The 23,117-nt window shown below is 41.3% G+C and overlaps 1 protein-coding gene across 2 annotated transcripts in view; it reads right to left on the reverse strand.

Annotated features, from left to right (window-relative positions):
* The window catches only part of ANTXR1 (ANTXR cell adhesion molecule 1), a 235,082-nt gene that overhangs the window by 123,790 nt on the left and 88,175 nt on the right, over positions 1-23,117 (reverse strand). For both annotated transcript variants that reach the window (XM_037806755.1, XM_037806756.1), the window contains exons 10-12: positions 22,210-22,308; positions 3,296-3,365; positions 1,714-1,792 (exon numbers count right to left, since the gene is read on the reverse strand). In XM_037806755.1, coding sequence (XP_037662683.1) covers positions 1,714-1,792; positions 3,296-3,365; positions 22,210-22,308 — 248 coding nt within the window. The remainder of the gene's footprint in view (positions 1-1,713; positions 1,793-3,295; positions 3,366-22,209; positions 22,309-23,117) is intronic.

A 23,117-nucleotide genomic window follows, 5' to 3' on the forward strand; every position in this document is an offset into this window, starting at 1 on the left:
CAGTGGGACTTTTCTGGGAGTTCTTCTAATTTTGCAGTATACTGGTAAGGAGAAGCTTCTGAGAGGTCCAGGATTTGTATTTGTAGCCCTGTATTTGCCACACTACAGGTTTAGGCCTGAGATATTTCCCCTTCCCTCTTCTCCTGCCTTGCATAGCCAAGGGCAGCATCTGTTTCTCTGTGGTATGGTCAGACATAATGAGAAATACAGGCCCAAATGGTTGGATCACTCAAAGCTGGGAGGAATCTGAAATGGAGTTATTAAATTTGGGGTATTTTAATCATTTCCTGCAAGTTGGCAGGTTACAAAAGAGTCAGTTTCCAAAGGCATCAGGCAGAGAACACTGGAAGGAATTTCACTTTTTTCCTGCACACAGTTTAAAGTTTGGTGGTGTCCTACTCTTGTCTCCAGATTTGAGATCATCTGGGTGCCCGTGACACAGCCGTTTCACAGCGGCGACGCTTTTCTGGGACAACCCTCATCTCCTGCATTGGTCAAATCAAGCCTTTCCATCATCTGTCCTCACTGGACTGGCTTCCCTTGATTTCAAAGAAACTGGTCTCCTGCTATCCCTTGTCCATCTGTGACGGTGCTAAGGACACAACCCCAATTACTGAGGGGGTCTGCTAACATGTCTTCTAAAGGCTGGCCAGGAAGTGACCCGAGGATCTGCCTAAGCTGTCCATTGGGTCAAATGCATTAGTCTCTAGAATGATCTAATGGAAAAAGTTTAGCAGCTTACAGAAACAATATTCAGACAGATTATTCCGGAAATGCCTATGCTAGAGGCTGTGGTCTGTACATGCGCTAGCTAAGCCCTGGCTGGCTCCTCCTTGGCTGAGCCCTGAGAGACTGACAATGGGTGGGAACAGCTACATAGGCTGTAGAGGTTCTTAGCTCTGGTGGCTCACGAAACCTCCCAGGGAGGCCTTGAAACCAACAAAGCTAGGGCTCCAATCCAGAGATTTGGTTCAATTAGTCTCGCATGAGGCCAGGCACCAGTATTTTTTAAAAGCTCTCCTGGTAATTTTATTTGTGGCCAGAATTGAACACTACCTGACATGAAGGATCCACAGAAGGGGCATTGGAGGAGCTAAAAGAGAAGAACACCTTTCTCCTGCATCACATTCTGTATGGCAACTGGCCCATTCTCTCCATTATCTCCAACTTCATCAATTTTCCATTTTTTACTGGATCATTTCAACAATCATATAAACAAGCTGCAATTTCTCCAACTTAAATGAAAGACCTTCTTTAGACTCCACATCTTTCTCTTGCTACTGCCCATTTTCCTGTTTCCCTTTACAGAAAAATGCCTTGAAAACGTGCCTTCAATACATGCCGTCCAATTCATTTCTTTCCATTCTCCCTTAACCCACTCCAACCAGGCATCTGTCCTCCCTGTGCACAGAAATTGGCACTATTTAACCATCTGGTGATGTCAGTGTGTCCTGGCTGCACACTCAGTAACAGAAATGGAGAAGGTGGACCCAACCCAGGCATCTCTGATCTGCTCTGGTGGGAGGGTGGGGGGGACAGTACTCCCCGATACAGCCCATTGCTGGCTTAGGAATGCCAGGATAAAAGCTCAGCAAACAGAACACCAAACCAGAATGTTTTCTAGGGACACCCTTGGAAGAGAAGACTGTTGCTTAAAAAAAGTTGTTGTTGATGATAATGAGGTCTTCAGTACAGGGAAAGGTTATGACTTACACAGTGTGTGGTGGTGATGATGACCGAACTGGAGATGAAAGACAGACCATCGTTCATGCTGACCTGGAGTGCAGCTTTCCTGCAATGACAACAAGCGAACCAGATACTCAGGGTGGAGTGCAATGAGCAATGTACCGAGAGCCAGCGATGGAGGCCCCCATTGGGCTGGGCTCCTAACCACCCTGGGGACTGTAGTCATTTCCCTTAGGTGGTCTCAGTTCCCTCATTTGTAAAATGTGGAGGATGATTTCCATGGCCCATCAGCCTCTAACATCCTAGAAAGATGGCAGGATGCACTTGGCTGGTGCATTCAGGCCTTCTTGCATTGCAGGGAATTGCATCCAATGAGCAAAGCCTGCTTCCACTTAATTTACTTGTCATATTGTAGTAGGACAGAGTATTCTTAAAAATCAGTGATAAACTGAGCAAACTATAAAGTTGATGTTCTGCTGCTGTTATCAGAGCTCTCAGCAATCTGATGGAGTCGCTTGTTACCACCCTGCAAGCTCACAGAGAGGCACAACGGTAGATGAACTAATTTGTCTCTACCTCTTCCCATCTTAGGAGACTCACTGAAATGTGAGTTTGTACTTTGCTTGCCTTTCCAGCATGGACACTGGATGAGTTTGTGGAATCAGTTGTATCACAGGCTGATGCTAGGCAACCAGAGTTGGAGGTTTTACAATATAAATAAATGACTGAAAGCAGAATTCAGATGAACAAGTTTACCATTTTTTTCTTTAAAGTAGTCATTCTATCTTCAGCCTGTTACAGACATGTTTACAGAGGCTTGTGATTGTTCTCTGCACTGTTTCTTTTCTTACTCAGGATGCTAATTCTCTTTCTTTTGTTGAATCTTTTGATCGCATTTCACTAGCACTTATAATTGCACCACCATGAGATTTTCCCCATAAATTAGTTAAGGGAAACCCTTCCTGTGTGGGTGAACATCCAGTGCTCTGTGGGGGCCTAGAGGGAGGAGCACAGAGCTTGGCACCAGAGGGTCTGAATCCATGGTCTTGGTTTTTTATGTATGAACTAGCTGTGGCCCCACTTTCTGAGTCTCTGTTTCCTTATCTGTAGGGAGGAGATAACAGTCACCTGGCAGGGCAATTAGGGCAACAGGGCAAGGTAATATGTATGAGAGCCCTTTGGGAAGTTTAAGTGCTTTCTAGAAATGTAGATGCGATGAAGCCAGACAAAGCTTGGTTTGAGCCCAGCCTCTGCCACTTACTGCTTGTGTGACCTTGGGCAAGCTACCTAAATTCTCCCAGCCACAGTTTCCATGTCTATTAAACTGGGATAACGTGAGTGTCTGATTTGTGGGGAACATGGGAGGATACAGTGAGAAAGCCTTTGTAAAATGCTTACCCCAGTACCTGGCTCATTCTCCATAAACCCCAGCACCATCATCACTACCTGGTGGTAGCTGGGGTGGGGCTGGATCTAGAGAAAGCCTTGTTGGGAGCTTAAGTCATAAATATGATATGATGTGGAGAAAGACATTTATTTTTCCCTTTGTATCCTCAACCTCCCCCTTTTTCCCTCTAGCTGTGAGGTTTAGTTGCTGGTGAAAACTTACATGCCAACTTCTTTTAAGATAGGTGCTGGACACAGCAAATAGGTATCTTCCACAGTGAAGGGTTTCTCATCTGTAAAAAAGGAAGCCACTGGATTAAGAGGAGAAAGACAAATTTCTAATTTTGTATTCGGTGACTACTGGAGACCATCAGCCAAATCCAAGGAGATGCTAGAAAAGCAAAGAACTTTTTGAAATAAAAACTCTTCTTGAGCTGTAAAATCCATTAGCAGTGAACTCTAGGTCTCCTACCTGAATACTGTCCACTGATTCCCTATGTACAGTTGAGTCAACCAGTGGGCAAAGAGATTTTTAGCTCTTAAAATAGACCAGGAATAAGTGAGGGGAAACAAGAAAATATTGTCCTGGTTGTCAAGGAGATTCGTGTCTAAGTCTAGATTGAGAGAGATGCTATATTCAAGTTCTTTGAGTTGGACTGCGAATTTGGACATCACTCGATAAGCTGTGAAAAAAACTTTGGAGGTTTTTGAAAAAAAATTGAAATGCTGATTTTGGAAGTTTTAGCAGATATGCTGTGAGAGATGGATGAGGTTCGGGGAGGGACTGTGGAGGTGGGGAAGTTCTTGCTCTTATCCTAATGGATGACTGGGAAAAAGCAGCTTTCATCTCAGGCTCCTTAAGAACTTCATTGTGTCCAGATTTGGGGGCCAGAGGCAGGGCTGAACAGTTACTATCCTCAGTTTACAACTGTCATTCATTCACGACTCAACGTTTATTGGGTAGCTGCTCTGTACAAAAGACTATGGTAGGAGCTGTGACATGAAGATGGATTAGATTTGCTGCTTTAATTAAGCTGTGACTACAAATACCTATGTGAGAAGATAGAAAATAATACATCTATTATCAAAGGATGATATTCCACTACCCGGCCTTTGTTCTGAAACTGAGGTCTCTAATGACATTTGCAATTCCTACTTCAGAATACGGCTGACACTAAATGCTTGCCTGAGCTGAGGTTAGGAACGTCACACCTGCACATATGGGATGAGGAGTTAGAGGACACATTTCAGTACCATTGGAAGAGGGAGGAAGATTCAGTACCATTGGAAGAGGGAGGTCAATTACGCTCTCCCTTGTTGACTAGGGAAATCTTCACGAGCTGAAAAATCAGGTTATTCCATGTCATTTGTTCATTCATTCATTGAACAAATGTTTATTGAAGGCCAACTACGTGCTGGAGACACAGGTTTTGAGAAGAGGAACAGTCCCGAGTTCAGATTTTACAGGAGCTGCAGGGGAGATGGTTGTTACACACCGTCATTTTAATTAAAAAATATATTCCTTGAGTGGCTGCCACATGCTGAGCTCTGTGCTAAGGCTTTGCAAGAAACAATGCAGATGAAGCACTGTGCCCAAGGAGCCGACCTGGTAGTAACTACATAATGTATTATTTGATTATAATTGTGAAGAGTGCAAAGAGAAGGAAGGGAGACAAGGCTACCTGAACCCAAACTGGAAGGTTAGGTGAAGAGAAGGTGGGATAGGAGAGGACGCAGCAATGCCAAGATCCTGGAGCAGGAAGGGGCCCAGATCTTCTTTTCTTTTCTTTTAATTGAAATAAATTTCACAAAACATAAAAGCAACTATTTTAAAGTGTACAATTCAGTGGCATTCACTGCATTCACGATTTTGAGCAACGACTACCTCTTTCTAGTTCCAAAACATTTTCATCACCCCTATTAACAGTCAGTCCGTATTGCCATCTTTCCCTGGCTCCTGCAACCACTAATCTGTTTTCTGTCTCTAGGAATTGATATGGACCTTTTGTATTTGGCTTCTTTCACTCAGCACAGTGTTTTCAAGGTTCATCCACATTTTGGTATGCATTAGAACTTCATTTCTTTATACAGCTTCATAATATTTCATTCTATGGATATACTACATTTTGTTATCCATTCATTGGTTGATGGACACTTGGGTGTCTTCCATCTTCTGGCTATTGTGAATAATGCTGCTATGAACATCGGCGTGCAAATATCTGTTTGAGTCTCAGCTTTCAATTCTTTTGGGTATATACTTAGAAGAGGGATTGTGGGTCATATGGTAATTCTATACTCAGCTTTCTGAGGAACTACCTAAATGTCTTTCACAATGGCGGCACCGTTTTACATTCCGACTAGCAGTGAATGAGAGTTCCTACTTCTCCACATCATCTCCAACACTTGTAATTTTCCTTTTATTTTTTTGAAAAAAATAGTAGCCATTCTAGTAGGTGTGAAATGGTATCTCATTATGGTTTCGATTTGCATTTCCTTAACCACCAATGATATTGAGCATCTTTCAATGTGCTTTGTGGTCATCTGTATTTCTTTTTTGGATAAGTGTCTATTCAAGTCTTCTGCCCATTTTTAAATTGGCTTGTTTGTCTTTTTATTGTTGAGTTGAAGAATTTCTTTATATATTCTGGATATATTCTGGGTATTCTGTTGTCCTTACTGGATATGTAATTTCCAAATATTTTCTCACATTGCATAAGCTGTCCATTTACTTTCATGATAAAGTCTTTTAGGCACAACAGTTTTTAATTTTGATGAGGTCTCATTTATCTATTTTTTCTTTTGTTGCTTTGGGTATAAAGTCTAAGAAACCATTGCCTTACACAAGGTCCTTAGGATGCATCCCTACATTTTCTTCCAGTAGTTTTATAGCTCTTACTCTTATATTTAGGTCTTTGAACCATTTTGAGTTGATTTTTGTATATGTTATTAGGAAGGGGTCCACTTTCATTCTTTTGCAAATAGAGATCTAGCTTTCTAGCACCATTTGTTGAAGAGACCATTCTTTCCCAGTGAAGGCCTTTGCCCCTTATCAAAAATCAGTTGGTCATAAATGTGAGGGTTGATTTCTGAGCTCTCAATTCACTTCCATTAGTCAATATGTCTGTCTTTGTGCTAATACCATGGTGAAACAAAAAGGACTGTAAAAGGAGACTATGAAAAACTGTACACCAATGCATAGATAACCTCGATGAAACTGACAAACTCCTAGAAACACATAAACTACCTACACCGACTCAGGAAGAAATAGAAGATCTCAACAAACCAATAATTAGTAGAGATTGAATCATCAAAAACCTCCCAAGGAAGAAAAGCACAGGACCAGACGGCTTCACAGGGGAATTTTACCAAACATTCCAAGAAGAATTAACACCAATCCTGCTCAAACACTTCCAAAAAATTGAAGAGAAGGGAACACTCCCTAATGCATTGTACAAAGTCCAAATCACCCTTACATCAAAGCCAGAAAAAGATAACACAAGAAAAGAAAATTACAGATGAATATCTCTTATGAATCTAGATGCAAAAATCCTTGTACTCTTTAGGCTGTACCACCATCTTTGATAAGATCTTGCTTCCTTCCCACAACAACCTTGTGAGCCAGGCAAGGCAGGGATAATTAGGCTAATATATCAGATGCAAAAACAGAGGCTCAGAGACATAAAAGTGACTCATGGTTGCACAGCAAGTCAGGGGCCAAGCTGAACTAGAACTGAATTCTTCTCCAAAGTTCTTTCCTTGCCTAGAGACTCTCCATTCCCAGAAAGGTTTGCATTAGAGAATCAACCAAACTCAGGACAGGCATGGCTGATTAGAATCTATATTTATTTTCTCTTGGTTATGGCTTATCCTGCAATACCTGGGAGTGCAGATCTCTGCCCACAGAGCCGGCCCACAGAGTCACGGGGCAGCCACAGAGCAGCCACCGAGGGCCTCGCGACTTCTGCCTACATTCTGTGGGAAGAGCTGGGTCAAGCCGAGGAGGCGCCCGAGTCAGCACGCTGCAGCTGGCACAGCCAGGGGCACTCCTGGGGCTGGCATGCCCGCATCTGCGTTAGCACCATGGTCACTGCTGGGCTCTCTCTGAAAATCTACTCTCTGCTGCCTTCAACCCCAACTGGAATGGAGTGAGAGGATTGAAGAGAAGGGAGGATGAGATTGGCCTAGGTCAAGTAGATGTTACTCCCCTTCCTTTCATCTTCCTTTCTTGCTTGTGAAACCAAATATTCCTGGAGCAAAGCAGAAGAAAACCTCGCTGGGAGGACTGAGGAGATTTTGCTGAAGGAGGGGGACGGCCGCCTTCCATCAGAAAGCTAATCAGCCTCCTAGGCCTGTGGCCCATGCGCTACGGAGATGGTATTTTCTGCTCTAAGATGGATTGTTTGGTTTGGAGTCCGTTTTGTTTCACTTTACCACAAAAATGAGTGACTTTTTTTTCCCCCCCTCTCTCTAAACAAAGGAGGGCCATTTGGTTTCCATAACTCAGATCATCTGATTCTTTCCTGGAACGTCCACTTGGGAAGCAGCCTTCTTCATCTGCTCCTCGGCTGGGCCACGTTTGGTGAAGCGGCCATGCCAGCCTCCTGCGACTCAGCCAAGGCCAGTTGTATTGTGACGTTTATGGGGCCACAGTCCCCTCCGAGGACAGCTGAGACCCCTGCTCCTCTGCCTGCTGGGTGGCCATTTCACTGCTCGCTAGCACTGAGGGGGCAGGGGAAAGGGAGACTGGGAGCTGGGACCAGCCCTCTTGGCTTTGGTTTGCAACTTGGGAGAAAATTAGGGAGGGACAGGGAGTTTGAAACCAGAAGTTAAAAGGAATTTTTAGATGCTTTGTAAATATAAATCTCTTTGCCTATTGCCAAAAATATTTCAAAACTCAGTGCATAACCATGACACAGGCTAACCTAAGGCATTTGTCTACAAGAGTCTGGTGATTGAACAGAAGCTTGATTTAAATCAGGATTTGGGAATCAGTGAATGTCATTACATCAAACTGCCAACCAAACACCCCAGACTTGAGAGCTGGAGATTCCTGAAACTAAGTACAGAAGGTTTAGAGGCAGGCAGTGTAGACTCCAGAGTCAAACAGATTCAGGTTCAAATCCTAGGCCTTTCTCTTATTAGTGTGTGAATGGGGATATGTTTTTTGCCTGTTAGTGGTGAGGCTGATATCATCGCATAGGATTGCTGTGAGAGTTAAATTAGAAATGTACAAAAGTACAATCCTGTCACATGACACTTAATAAGCATTCAGGAAACATTATATCCCATTATTACATGGGCATCCACACCTTTAAAATAGACTACATGAATGCAGATGTTTGAAATCAAAGACATTGAAGACGAAATTTTTTTAAATGTGTGAGTTTTTCATTGCATTGTTCTACCAAATTATCATCATTTTAGATATCAGCAATTCCAAGGAAAAATGAAAAATTTTAGTGACTATATGTGTGAGTATATGTGTGTGTGTGTATACTGACTTTAACAATATAACTATATAGTCATACTCTCATTTGATCCTTCCAGAACCCCCTGAGATACTATTATTATTATTTACAGTTTGGGAAACTAAGGCTCAGAGAGATTAGTTAATTGAGTCCATGCTACATACTAGTATCAGAGCTGGAATTCCAACCCAGGTGTGTTGAAATGACTTGCCAAGGTAAGCCTAGGTAATTTTATGATGTAGCCTGAAATATGTCAGAAGCTGGGGTTCTTAACACCATTTTGGAGGCACCATTAACACGGTCAAGACCATGATTGGGGGGAGCTGGATGGCAGGAGGCATGGCTCCCAGGAGAAGGTTCCAGGGTTGAAGGACTCTGTGATAAGGTTCAGGCTGTCTAAGAGATCTTGATCTACCGTGACAGACTCATGTTCCAGAACCATACACTCAAGCGTGTACATACCCAGGTTTTGACCTTGGATCAATGTAATCCTTTCCCGAATGGTGAAGAAGGAAGTTCCCAGAATTCTTCCCTGCAGTTGGTGACTGTCTAACGGATTTGGGATTAAAATTCATTAGCCAATTCAAATACCAATCAGAGTGAATCCTTTTATAAAGCTGAATAAATAATTAAAATATTTTCCAAGTCTTGGCAAACTTTTCTTGATATAAATATTTATTTCTGGCCAAAGGGAAAAGAAAAGTAACTCGTAGGCTTATCTGGAAGAGCTTGCTGAAACTCTCCAAAAGCTGATGTAAGCCCCAAAGCAGGCTTTACATTCTTACTGTGACATCTGCATTATGTAGTGGGGAAACTAGTGGAGTTAGGGACTGAATGAGCTCAGCCTGCTCTTTCTCCCAATCTCCCCTCGGTGTAGGGAGCATTTTCATGGCATTACAGAGCCAAGTATAGCTGCTCAGCACCAAATTACCAGCTGGTTTGGGAATGTGTATCCAAATGTAGGGAGAATAGACAGACTAGAGCTAGGCTGGATATTCCTACCTTCTCACCGCCTCCAAAAGTAACTAGCTTTTTTAAAAGTTAGACTTTTAATTAGCTATTGTATAAAAAGCTGAAATAAAATTAGATTCAGCAGGGCTCCAAGTTGGTGAAATTGAAAGCATCTGTAGCTTTCTGGAGCCCCAGCCAAAGAGGAGATGGCTGGTTGCCCCACTGGGGCTGTCTACAATGATAATTCACAAACACGGGGGTCTTATTGCAAAGCTAAATGGGATCCATTGCTAAGAGTAGGAAGGAACTAATATTTTATTAAGTGTCTACTATGCGTCAGGCCCTGGGATGGAAGGTTTTCACGAATGAGTGAGATAACAGCCTAAGGATTCTTTTGATAGAAGACAATAAAAGACATTAAACTCAACATCAGGGAACAAAGGACAGATTTTGGAAATGGAAAGAGTGGCTTCTACTTGGAAAGGCTCAACAGTGCTTGTAAGGTCAGCAAAATGAGAAGAAAGAGTTGAAAGAGAATGGGAGGAGAGGCTAGTGAAACACAAGCAGATGGGGCCAAGTTGGAAAAAACCCTCACAACATAGCGTGCCAACTCTAATGGCCTCTTGTGCCCAAGCTGAGGCCAGAGGGGTGCCTTTAAAGTGACAGAACCAAGTTGGCCATCATGCTTTCCCTTAGACATGACCCACAACCACATACCCCTTCCCTGGCTCCAGCTGGCTAGAATTTTGTTGCCAGGTTTCCTTAGAACCCCTCACTGGCTAGTTACCATGAGATCCGGAGAAGAACCTGGCCAATAGGTTCCAGGTGAGTTCCCCAGTTCTATACCTCACCATGCCAGCAATTCCTGTAAGTGTCCCTGGGGCCACCAGGAATCCAGGATTGTTCTTTGGGTGGGTTGGAGTGGGAGAGCGAACAATGAGCACATTAAGAGCCTGGGCTCTGGAGTTCAATCACAGCTTCTCCACTCACTGACTATGTAACTTCAGGCAAGGTTTTTTTTTAACCCTATCCATAACCCAGGGTTCTCACCTATAAAACGGGAATAATACTCATTTCATAGGTTGCTGTAAATTTTAATGATAGAGTCTTATTAAATGCTTAGAACACTATGTGGCAATAATAAGCACTCAACAAATGTTAACTGTAATTCCTAAGGTAGGGTAATGCTGGGCTCATTGTCCCAGACATCGATAAAGCACAAGGTGTGAACACGTGTGCAAACTGAGTGGGCCTTGCAACTTTCCAACCAGTTGTGTCAGGGTTATATGGCACAGCTGTGACAAGATGCAAGGCATCTATCTGAATGGTATCTGTGGGTATGCATATAGTGCAGTGGTTCTCAACTGGAGCAATTTTTCACCCCAAGGGACAACTGACAATGGGCGGAGAAAATTTTGGTCGTCACAACTGGAGATGCTACTGTCATCTAGTGGATAGAAATCAAGGATGCTACACAAAGAAACTTCCTAAAACAAACAGGACAGCTCCCTACACAAAAAATCATCTGGCCCAAGAAATCAGTGGTGCCCAGGTTGGAAACCCTGGTATAATGCCTGCCATGGCTTTACACCCTTCTTTGGCCCATGTAGAGGGGCCTGCAGATCTTACTAGGTAGTGTACAGCCCCTGAGGGTCTTGGTGGAATGTCCAGGAAAATTCAAAGGTGTTATGAGATGATGGGTAGAGGAGGCAGAGGGAGTAACAGCTGGGTGGACACTGGAAAAAAAGTCCTGGTTGGAGTAGGGAAGAGGATGTTTCCTGATACATTCCTCCATGAAGGCTTGGATAGTCCAGTTTTCCTAGTGGTAAGTGGCAGAGCACCTGAGTCATCCTTCTGCTTGGTGGAGCTTTATAAGTTAAACGGGGCATTGCAGAAGTGGGACACATATTGCTACTTAGGCTTAGAGATGATGTGGGAGGGAAGGCTGGAGTGTCAGAAGACCTTACATATAAATACCAATACAGAACTCAGAGCAAAGGGCCGTCTTGGAAGGAAATGAAGTGGGTTCATGAAAGTCAAGTCAGTGTGTTTGTGATGGTTAAGTTCATGTGTCAACTTGGCCAAGTGATAGTACCCAGCTGTCTGGTCAAGCAAGCACTGGCCTAACAATTGCTGTGAGGACGTTTGTGGCTGGTTAATAAACCAACAGGCTGGTTTATTAAATCATCAGTCAATTGGCTGCAGCTGTGACTGATGACTCACCAAAGGGCGTGTCTTCCACAATGAGAGAATGCAATTGGCTGGATTTAATCCAATTAATTAGTTGAAGACTTATAAGCGAGATAGATAGAGGACCTTCACTTCTTCTTTGGCTGCCCAGCGAAGCGTTTCCCGAGGAGTTCGTCCAAGTTGCTGGTTCGTTTCCTGAGGAGTTCATCGGACATCTTCCTTGGAGTTGACAGTTTGCCAACCAAATTTGGACTCGTGCATACCCACAGTTGTGTGAGTCACTTTTATAAATTTTATAGTCATAGATACCTCTCATTGATTCTGTTTCCCTAGAGAACCCTAGCCAATACAGTGTTCATGAAAATTGAGATTACAACATGGCCCAGAAGAAAATCGAGATCACAACATGGCCCCAGAAGGAAAGGAAGGAAGCAAAAGATGAGGGACCACGAGTCTGCTCCCAGAGGGGCACAGGGATGGACTCCAGCAGCCCTCCTCCTCTCTGGGTTGTCTTTGTTGGACATTCCCAAGTATCCCAGCAGACTGTGGCCTCCTGAGCACTGGGCACACTGGCTTTTAGAACTGGGGTATCAGCACAGCTCGTCTGACTTCTCAGGATGTAACTTATTTTCCACTCAGATCTATTGGTATTTTTATTAATTGCAGAAGTAATATACATTTAGTGCAAAAAAGTCTGGGAGATACAGAGTAGTATATAATAAAGAAATTAAAATCTTTGGTAATCCTGCCTCCCAGTGATAAACATTGCTAATGCTTTGGGGTATACTCTTTCAGGATTTTGGGGTATGAATTTGAATATATATTATTTTTTACAGAATTGGGCTCATACTATATGTAAGTTGTGGTATTTAGCATTCATCTCCATCCAAAATTAATGGGGGTAATTTTAGACATTCTAAGAAAAATGAACCAAGGTAAGGAGAGTCAGGGCTCTTGCAAAATAGCTTCTCTCAATAAATCTACAACGAAAAAAAAAAATCTTGACTGTTGACATTTATAAAGCTGACAAATTATCTTCTAAGCCCAGCATCAGGCCTTTAAAATTTTGTAATCCTGAGATCAGAATAAGTGCTGCATTTAAGACAGTCGTAATTTGCAAAGAGTAAATGTATATTTTTTTAAAGCTTTGTTTTACTTGGTAGAGGACAGTTCAGGATTCATGTGCAACGTATGTGTGTCCTATCTCACACACACACTCTCACAGCTGTGCACAGTTCGGTCTGGCAGGATATCACCTTTGAAGTTGGGATTGAGGGTGAGTCTACCCAGATGGCTAAAGCCTTTCTCGCAATCATGGGTTATGGGTTATGGAGGATACTGATGGCTCTTAAACGACACAAACCCACACAGCTACTTGGAAGAGAGGTGGGAAGGAGATCTGAACCCATACTTGAGCAACAGCGGATGGCCACGCAGCTGCTGTGGGCCAGGCCGAGTTGCGTGGAGGAGATCCGCCAGTAGCTCTCATTCTTCTTCCTTTCCCTCAGCAGCCTCCAACCTACCTTCCAAACGAATATTGAACAAATATTTAAAGAACATCAATCTGAAGGGCCACAAGATGATTAGCCTGCCTGGGGCTGTGGTTGTGAATCTACTGGTACTTGCGACCCTTTGAAGATATTATCAGTTAAGGTGTGGCCAGTGGAATCAGGGTGGGTTTTAATCTGATCACTGGAGGCCTTAAAAAGAAAGAAACTGGAAGCCAGAAGCTGGAGCAGGCCCACAGCTCTGCAGAAACTGGAAGAGCAGACACGGGAGAGAGAGATCACCATGTGGCAGGAGGCAGAGATGCAAGGGGCCCCAAGGATTGTGACAAGCCAGCACCAGAAGGACACCAACTCCAGGAGAGAGCATGGGCTATCCAGACTGGAAGATGGCCTTCAAAAGCGGGAGACAATAAATGCTAGTAGTTTAGGCCAACCCACTGTGTGGTAGTTGCATAGCAGCCAGGCATCTAAGACAACAGGGATACAACAAGCTCGTCCCTCCATGCACTGCTGTGATGATGACATGACATAATCCAGGGGGGACCTTAGCACAGTGCCCAGCTCCCAGCGCAGTCAGTGGCTGTGGTGCCTCGGATGAAGCTCCCTGGTGACTGCGACGGGCATCCCAACACAAACCGCAGATGAGATGCTCCTCTAGGTCTTTTCATTCCGGGTTACACAAAGTGACATTTCAAGTACATTTGATCAATACATGCAACACTAAATAGCAAGAAAAGGAAACAATGGGCTTTTGCTTAGGAAGCTTCTGCGTGGCTTCCCTCTGCTCTCCCTGCCCTTCGCCCATCTGCCCCCATATGGGTGCGTTTTAGTGGTCTCCTCAGGGTGTCCTTTGGGCCAGATGTTTTCTAAGATATTGTATCAATTCTGGATAATTGGACAAAATTTTAAAAGCAAATACTCTGGACTCCTATATCTGAATTAGTGCTGGCTCTCTTCTCTGGGGGAGCTAAGCCCTTGTTTGGAACTCTTAAAACTGCCTTCATGACCAATGCTCAGTTTGAGAAAATATCCTTAAAGGGGGCAATATCTAATCTTTTGAGGGTGTACTATATTTTTGCAACCAACAAAAAGTAAATCAGATTAAGGACTGAGCTGGGAAATAAAATTTTGCATCAAAAAAATAAAGTGTGCCTATAAAACCATGAAACTCATTTCACAGCCTCTAAATTGAATTTCAGTGAGTTTGTTTAAAATCAGTTTCTTTTGTTTACAGTCATACCTCATACGTCTCCATGCAACACCGGATAGTCTAGCATGTTTTTCATTACTGCATTAGTAAAATGTCCATTTTTAAAATTTATTGTGCATCAAAATGAATAATTTCTTCAGCTCATACCCCAGTGTCTCCTTGTTAGCATTTTAATCTCCCCACAAATGGATTTCCAATTGAAAGTGGATCTTTTCTTGGCACAATGCACTGAATACTGGAGTAGGAAAATGTGCAGCCAGAATAAATAAAGATTGCATGAAGATTTCCAAGTTATTTTCTTGGCCATGATTGAGTTCAGCCTAGTGATTAGAGCATAAACCAAATGCTAAACTTAGGATGTGTGCAAGGCCTAAATAATTACCAAGAACTTTTACATTAAATTTTAAATAACTTTTTTTTTCCTTACTACATAAGGGACAAGTTGCTTATAGAAAATTTAAGAAAACACAGATAAACAAGAAGAAGGAAATGAAAACCAGTAGTGGTCTTGTTCAAAGGTAACTAGTGTCAACATTTTGATGTGTATTCTTCAAGTATCTCTCTCTCTGCCTATAAATATGTGTGTATAAAATATAATAGCATCAAGGTACTACTTGATTTGTTTTATAACTTATTTTAACACATGATGCTAGATCATTAACATTGTGCCACCATTTTGCATTTTTCTTCTACAGTGTTACTTAGCTATTTAGAGGTGAAACATAATTTATATGACAGATTCCCTATTGTTAAACATTTATGTTGTTACCATTTAGGTTGTGTTTGTTACTTCTGTGTGTGTGTGTGTCTATGTGTGTTTTTGCTTTCCTTTTCTTTTTTCTTGCTATCATAAGCAGTATTATGATAAACATCTTTTTAGGCTAAGTCTCTGTAAACATTCCCAATAATTTCCTTTTGATGAAATAGAAATTCTAGGTCAAAAGGGTATAAAAGCATTTGAAACATTTTAAGAACTGCCTTCCAAAAGATAATAATGATTTCCCTGCCAATGATGAATCCAAACACTTGAAATCCTTGCCTATACTGGGCATTGCATCTTTGTTAATCTTTGCCAATTATATAAATGGCAGTTGGTTATTTCAATTTGCATTTCCTAGGTTACATTAAACATTTTTCTGTATGTCCATTGACCATTATTTTTCTTGTAAATTTCTTTTTCATATCTTTTACCCGTTGATGTGTTTGCCTTCTTCTTTATTAATTTTAAGAGCTGTTTCTATATTAAGGTTATTGATTTTTTGTTTCCTATATATCTTACAAATAATTTCACCAATTATATGCTCTGCTCAGTTTTTTTATAAGAGGAATTTTTAAAAGTACTCAAACTGTCAAATTTTTCCTTTATAATATCTCCCTTCAGTGTTGTGCTTAAAAAGTCCTTCTACATAGGAAGATTATATAAATATTTATTTTTGTTTCCTTCCAGAATTTTTATAGTCATATTTACGTTTAAAATTTTAGTTCATCTGGAATTTGTTTAGATGTAAGGTGTGAGATAAAAATCTAACTTAATTGTTTTTCCAACTGGTTAGCCAGTTGCCTCCACACCATTTAAGAATAATCCAATTTTTTCCCCACTGATTCAAAAGGTCACTTTCATATATGTGTTTGGCTCTCTTTATGGACTTTGTTTTTCCTGTTTCAATGTTTAGTTTGCCTCTTGTGGCACTGGTCACACATTGATTCAATTACTGCAAGTTTTTTTTTTTTAATATACATTTTTAAATCAGCTAGGGCAAGTTTCCACATTTTTCTTGGCTATTCTTGTATGTTTATCCTTCCATATAAATTTTAGAGTCGTTCTGTTAACTTAAAAAAGTCCCGTTGGAATTTTCACCAGGATTGTTTTAATACAAATATTAATTTGAAGAAAACTGATTATCCAATTGCCACTCTACCTACCAATAGTGATAATGATAATAATAAATTAATACCAGCAGTCAACAATGATTGGCTGCTCACTGTGTGCCAGCCTCTGTGCTGAGTCCCACACATAATTAAACCTCAGAACACCTCCATGACACAGGTACTCTTATTTCCATCCCCATCTTACAGATAGGGAAACCAAGGCACGGAGATATTAAATAACTTGCCCATGGTCACACAGCCAAGATTCTTTTCCTGGGTGGCCTGGCTCCAGAGCCAAATCTACACTGCTTCCACTTATTCATGCTTTCTTCATAACCCTCACAAAGTTTTTTAACTTTCTTCATATAATTCTTTACAAATTTGGTTAAATTAGTTTTTACTAGATTTTGTTTTTGCTATATTTTTCCTGTGGTGTTTTCTAATTGGTTGTTGCTGAACTCTGGCAGAGCTATTGATTGTTATATAAGTGAGGTATTTATTTTGGAATCATTGGCTCAATAACCATCTTATTAGTCCAGTAGTTCTGTAGACCCTCTTTATTTCCTCAGAAAGATATAACCATCATTTCAAAGTAATGATGATTGGACCTCCCTTTACTGTATTTATATCTCTTATTGGTTTTCTTGTTTTAATGCAATGCCCATGGCATTTTTCAATACGGTAGTCACAGACCATATGTGGCTATTTAAGTTTAAATTAATTAAACTTAAATATAATTAAAAATTTAGTACCTCAATTGCACTAATCACATAGGAAGTGCTCAATAGCCACATGGCTAGTCACTACTGTATTAGCTACCATTAAGGAAACTTTCCATCATCACAGAAAGTTCTATTTTCAGTGCTGCTAAAACTTTCAGATCTATGTCAAATAATAGTGGTGACATGGGCTGTACTGCTTTTTTCTTCCTTACTTTAAGGTGAATTCTCTAATTAGTGATTCACCATTAGAATTATGCTAAGGTTCAAATTCAAATATCTAAATACATTCTTTATTAAGTTAAAGAAGCCTTATCCTACCTCTAGTTTTCTAAAAGTATCTTTAAAAAAATCTGGAATGGATGATGAATTTTAATATCTTCTTGACATCAGTACATTTTGCTATGTAAGAGGCAGATTCCCCCTCTTCAAAATTGTCTTAGCTATTGTTGGTTCTTTTTAAATACATTGCCGGATTTTGTTTGCCAATATTTTTAGATGTTTGTCGTCAGTAAGCACGGTCTCAAATATTCTTGTCTTACTGCATTCTTGTTTAGTTTTTGTTAAAATCAAGTTTATATTATTATCATAAAATGAATTAAAAAGCCTTTTCTCTGTTTCTTTTTTCTGGAGCAGTATGTATCAGGTAGGGGTTGCCTGCCTCTTAAATCTGGTAAGATGTGGATGAAAAACATCTGGATCTGGTGTTTTTGTTGCAGGGGCGGGCCTTCCTCATCTCTCTGTCTTCCAGTTCATGTATTTCATCTTCATCTGTGTCTAATCGCACTGCTTCCTCCATCTATTAAGCTGTACTTCAGTGAATAAGCTTTCAATTCTAGAATTTCTACCAGGTTCTTTGGCAAATCTACCTTTGTTAAGTAGTCTTCACCTAGGGTCTGATTATCTCTTTACACATTTTAGACATTTATTTTATCTCTTTTGGATTGTTCCCTAATCTCTTCTTGCTTGTTCTCCAGTTTCTTTCATCCATCTCTATATAAGTTGTCATCTGGTGCTGCGAGACCATCTTCAGGGGGTAGTTTGCTGAGGGGGTGCTGTGTGTTAGGCTCATTCATCGCCTCTTCCAGGGCCAGAAAGAGCAGGATGGTTACAGAAACATTTTGGGGTTAGTTTCTCTATCTGGTGTTTCTGTTTCTCATGGGTGATATAACATCTTACTTCACACCTGTGGATTTTGTTTCCCCGCCTGCTTCCATGAGCCACTGAGCAGTTTTTCTAGTCCCCATTCAATGTGCGGTGGGACCATTGGAGTCTGGTTTCTGTGGGGGGTTCTGCTGTTGCCTGCTGCCTTGCGCAGACCAGACGTCTGTGGTAGGTTGAATTATGAACTCCTACCAACACATGTTCTTAATCTTATTCCATGTTCCTGTGGGTGTGAACCTATTGTAAATAGGACCTTTTGAAGATGTTATTTTTAGTTAAGGCGTGGTCAACTGCAGCAGAGTGGGCACCCATCTGGATTACTGGAGTCCTTATAAAAAGAACCCAGAAGCCACAGAAGCCAGAAAGGAGAAGACATTGTCATGCGATGGGAGGCAGAGATACAAGCCAAGGAACCCCAAGGATTGCTTGCAATCAGTACCAGAAGGCTACAGATTTTTGGGAGAAAGAAAACCTTGCCAACAACTTGATTTTGGATTTCTTCTAGCCTCAAAACTGTTAGCCAATAAACTCCTACTGCTCAAACCAACCCCTTGTGTGGTATTTGTCATAGCAGCCTGGCAAACTAAGACAGGGTTCATATCCTGTATCTGCGTCAGCATCGAGATCACAAGCCTGCAGAACCCCAGACCTGGGACTACTATTGCTTTGCTTTTTTGCCTCCTGCTTGGGTTTTGCATTCCTGTTTTGCTTCCTATACCTGGGGATTTCTCCTTTCCTTAGAGCAAGGGTACATGTTACAATTTTTAAAATCATATTTTATTCACAATTTTTGGGAGGGAACCCACCTGCATCAGTTTAATTTATTATCTGGACTCCAAATCCAGAAATTATTTTAGATTTCTAAATGGTTGATTGGTTGACTTTATTTTTAAGCAAAGGCAGGGAAAGGGGGAGAGAAGTAAGGTATTAACCTAGGGCTTTTCTTTACTGGCTATATTTATCATCTAAGAATGCATATGGACAATTTCTACTTTTTGGCATTAATATACTGGCATTTTATTTGAGTCTTGGTACAATAAAGTTTTAAGAATGTTTATAGCTAGTTATAATGCATAATATTTATATCTGCCCTATATCTTTAATTTTTTAATTAACAAGATCATTCAAAGACTTAGAGAATTGTATTATTTCCCACCATAAATATGAATTTTAAATTTCTTCTTTCATGTTTAATAGATTTGCTTTATATAATTTTCTATTCTATTATTTTTTGCAGACACTAAAACCTATATCATGTTTGGACTATCTTCAGTGAAGACTTAGCTCCATTTTGTGTAGGACCTTTAATTAGTCTTTTGCAGATATTGATTTTCTTACTTTTCCAAAGCTGTTAAAACAAATACTATACAATGGGGTGGTCTAAACAATGGGAATTTATTGTCTCATGGTTTTTGGAGGCTAGAAGGCTTGCTTCCTCCTTGGGTTGGTTGCATTCTGGTCTGGCTGGCAGTCCTTGGGTTCCTTGACTTTTCTGTCATACGGGAATGTCCTCTACTTTCTCCTCTGGGTTCCACTAACTTCTGTTTTCTGCCTTCCAGTTCTTCCCCGTGGCTTTTCCTTCCATGTTCAATTTCTTTTGCTTATAAAGACTTCAGCCATATTGGATTAAGGCCTGCCCTCACTCAGTTTGGGCACACCTTAACTAAGAACATCTTCAAAGGTTCTTTTGACAAATGGGTTCACACCCACAGGGCCGGGGGTTGGGAACCGCACGTGCCTTTGGTGGGAGACATGACACAATCCCCAACATTACTGATAACACTTAGATTCTCTTTTTGTTGCAAAATGCAATTCAGCCCTTAGAAAAAAATCTTGGAAATGAGAATATATAATATGAACATGAAAACAGATCTTTAAAAGCTTGGGATGTAGTGGTAGGGAAAGGAATTGAGAAAAGTAAAGAATCAAAATTAAATTTCTGTTACAGGGAGGAATCAATAGAAACTGTTACATTCATAAGGTTGATAGAAAAATACAGATATAAATATGCTGCATTAAAAATTTTGTGTATCTTTTCTATTCTCCATAGTTTCTTGCCCACACTTTTCAATGAATGCAAGTGAATAGGTGAATTTAAAAATAATGGCCATGTGTTTTCTGCAAACTCTAATATTTCCCCCACTGAATATTTTTAATAACTATATGTTCAAACTATATGTTTGAACTATATGTTTTAATAACTATATGCTTGCAGCATACAACACGATCTATTCATTATCTTCCTCTCTTTTGGACTGTCAGCAGTTAGGTTTATCGTTCAAGCCAAATACCTACAGCCTTTATTTCTGTTTGAAATGCAAGGTGGAGAGCCTGTGCAAGCATTCGCAAGTATATATTAGGAAAGGCAGAGAGGAGGAGGGAGAAAGAGGATAGACTGGTTTTCCAAGAAATATCATTGACAGCCTGGAAAATAGGCCTTCAAAATGCCTCTCTACAACTCCCTATGAATTTGCATTACATCTCGTCTTAACACACCACACCATGTGTCTTTTTAAACAATGGAATGTGAATGGATTCTCTCTCTCCTTATACCACTTTTCATTTATCTTCAGAGAGGAGTCAGGTCTGACAGCTTGGCTTGTCCTGACAGTGTTCTTTGGAAGGGAGTTGGTGTCTGCATTCAACCCTTAGGAGTTTCGGATCTTAAACTTGGGATTTCAGGTAAAGAGGGAGAAGGAATTGTGATCTCAGTGATATCACAATTCAGAGGGAAAAAAGGGAGGCCCCTGTAGGGGGTCACATCCAACTTTCAAATTGTGACTGCTCCATGATATTTCAAAATGTTTTCAGATAGTATGAACTTTTTGGAAATGTGAGAATATTTACAAACATTGAGAAAACTGAATGTTTCAAATGTTTGGAATTATTCCAAGGGCAGGAATTCCAGACGTTTGCTAAGAAGCCATGGTTTATCTCTGTTGAAATACTTCAAGTGGGTTTTAAGATGTCAAGGAAGAAAAAAGGCATAGTCCTCAGTTCTCTGGAAATAAACAGGATAATACCTATTTCATAAGCCTAAGAGGAGTACCAGATTACAGAGCACCCACAGAAGGGTGCGTGGCTACTCAATAAATGCGAGCTGCCTTACCCAACTTCCTTGTTCTTCCTACTTCTCAGGGTTGTTGTGTCAAAAAGATGTGAAGTCTTTAGGAAGCACAGAACACTCTGGAAAACGCAGTCTATTACTGCAGTGGCCCATCACTGCAGACATAGCTTCAATAATGATCTGTGTGATGATGCCAGATGTAAATAAAATCCAGGGCTCCTGGCATCTGTCCTCCCATAACCAGTCTTCCCCATTTGCCTGGACAACTACATGAATCTTACATTCCTTTAAATTAAGAACTTGCTTGTTTACAAATGTCTTCTGAGAGTGCCAATGTTATGATAATTCATTTTTTGCATGAAATGCACTTGCTTGACTTCCATATTCCTGTATTTCATGTAAGGTATTCACCACGATGAGAGGTTCTTGGCTCTTCCAAGCAAGAACCATCCAGATTTTTTAAAAATCCAGAATCTACCTATGCCAAGCCCAATAATTTGACTTTGGGTTTATTCAGAAGTAATAAATTAAGACCATCTATTTTTTCACTCTTCCCCTCAAGAGTCCCCAGTACTTTGTTAAGTAACGCCAAGTGTCATAAGCCCTCACCAACCCGCTCTGGCACCACCACCCAAGAGGGAATACCTTAGTGTAGATGTCAGTGGAATAGGAAATGAGCACCCTGCTGCTTCTTGCAGGCTGCTGCAGGGCTGCTGCTTAGGGCTGGGGAGGTTGTGGAGGGACCAGGGGTCAAGTTCAGCCTTCCTCTGCTCACCAAGCTGGGCACCCCCAGGACTGAGTCCACCCAAAGGGGTACCTTTTCCGAACGGAACAAAGACACTGTGGGGGCTGGGTGTGCTCTGGAGGCCTCTCCATCAGGGAAGTCCCTTCTCTACACGGTTTCATGTGTGTGGACTTGCTGGATGATAGGGCTGGGAATCCCCTTCCCTGATGGAGGTTCAAGAAGCCCACAGACTCTGCAAGGACTTACTGAGTGTGACTGAGTCGTTGATCTTGAAGCTGCAGAGGACCCGGTCCACGTTGCGGGCGTGCCGAAAGCCGTTTCCTCTCACGACTACTTGAAATGATTCTGAAATGAAGATCACAATGACAAGACGCATTATTTGACTACAGACTACAGTCCCATGTGCTCTGACTTAGGGCATTTGCTTACTACTTCACCAGTCTTAAAATGTTCAAAAATTAGTTTAGGTTGGAAGCCAAGAACAACCACGTGGATGACTTTACCACCTATCAACTCATTCTCTCTGGGTGCTCCGGAAGGAGGCATATTACTTCTTATTTTAAATTCCCAGCTTCTTGCCTTCACTCTTGCTGCAACTCCTACCTGGAATGTCTTGCTCCCTCCTTCTGTCCATTCAAATCTCACCCCTCTTCGAAGTCCGGGAAGTTTTTAAAGCTAAACTCTGATGCCAGAAGGGGCACAGGGGCAGGGGTGCCCACCTCCTCTTCAATCAACCCACCTCCTCTTGTGTCTGCTTTACATACTGGACCCCCAGGAAAGGATTTCTTAGAACCCTGGGTGCCGAAAAATCTTCATATACCACTGCCCTACGCCACTCACAGTCGGTACTGAACAAGGCAGCACACAGTTATGCACTGTCTATGTTGTTCTCTTGTCTTTTCTCCCCAAACTAGAGAAAGGTTGCTTTGGGTTGGGAGTTATCTGATATTGCTATTACTTTCCTCTCACTGCTGGCCACCCAGTAGTGGTTTCTAGGTTTATGCAGGAACAACTGTACGTGGCAAATGAATCACATCCTTACTTACTGGTGGCCAGTTGCAAAGCATTACCTATTTGAACTGACACCAGTCCCTCAGTGTGGCACCCCTTTCTCTGTGAATAAAGAGGTAACGTCTCACAGGTGTCTAGCACAC

The sequence above is a fragment of the Choloepus didactylus genome, chromosome 17 (genome assembly GCF_015220235.1).
Source record: "Choloepus didactylus isolate mChoDid1 chromosome 17, mChoDid1.pri, whole genome shotgun sequence".
Taxonomy (NCBI): domain Eukaryota; kingdom Metazoa; phylum Chordata; class Mammalia; order Pilosa; family Megalonychidae; genus Choloepus; species Choloepus didactylus.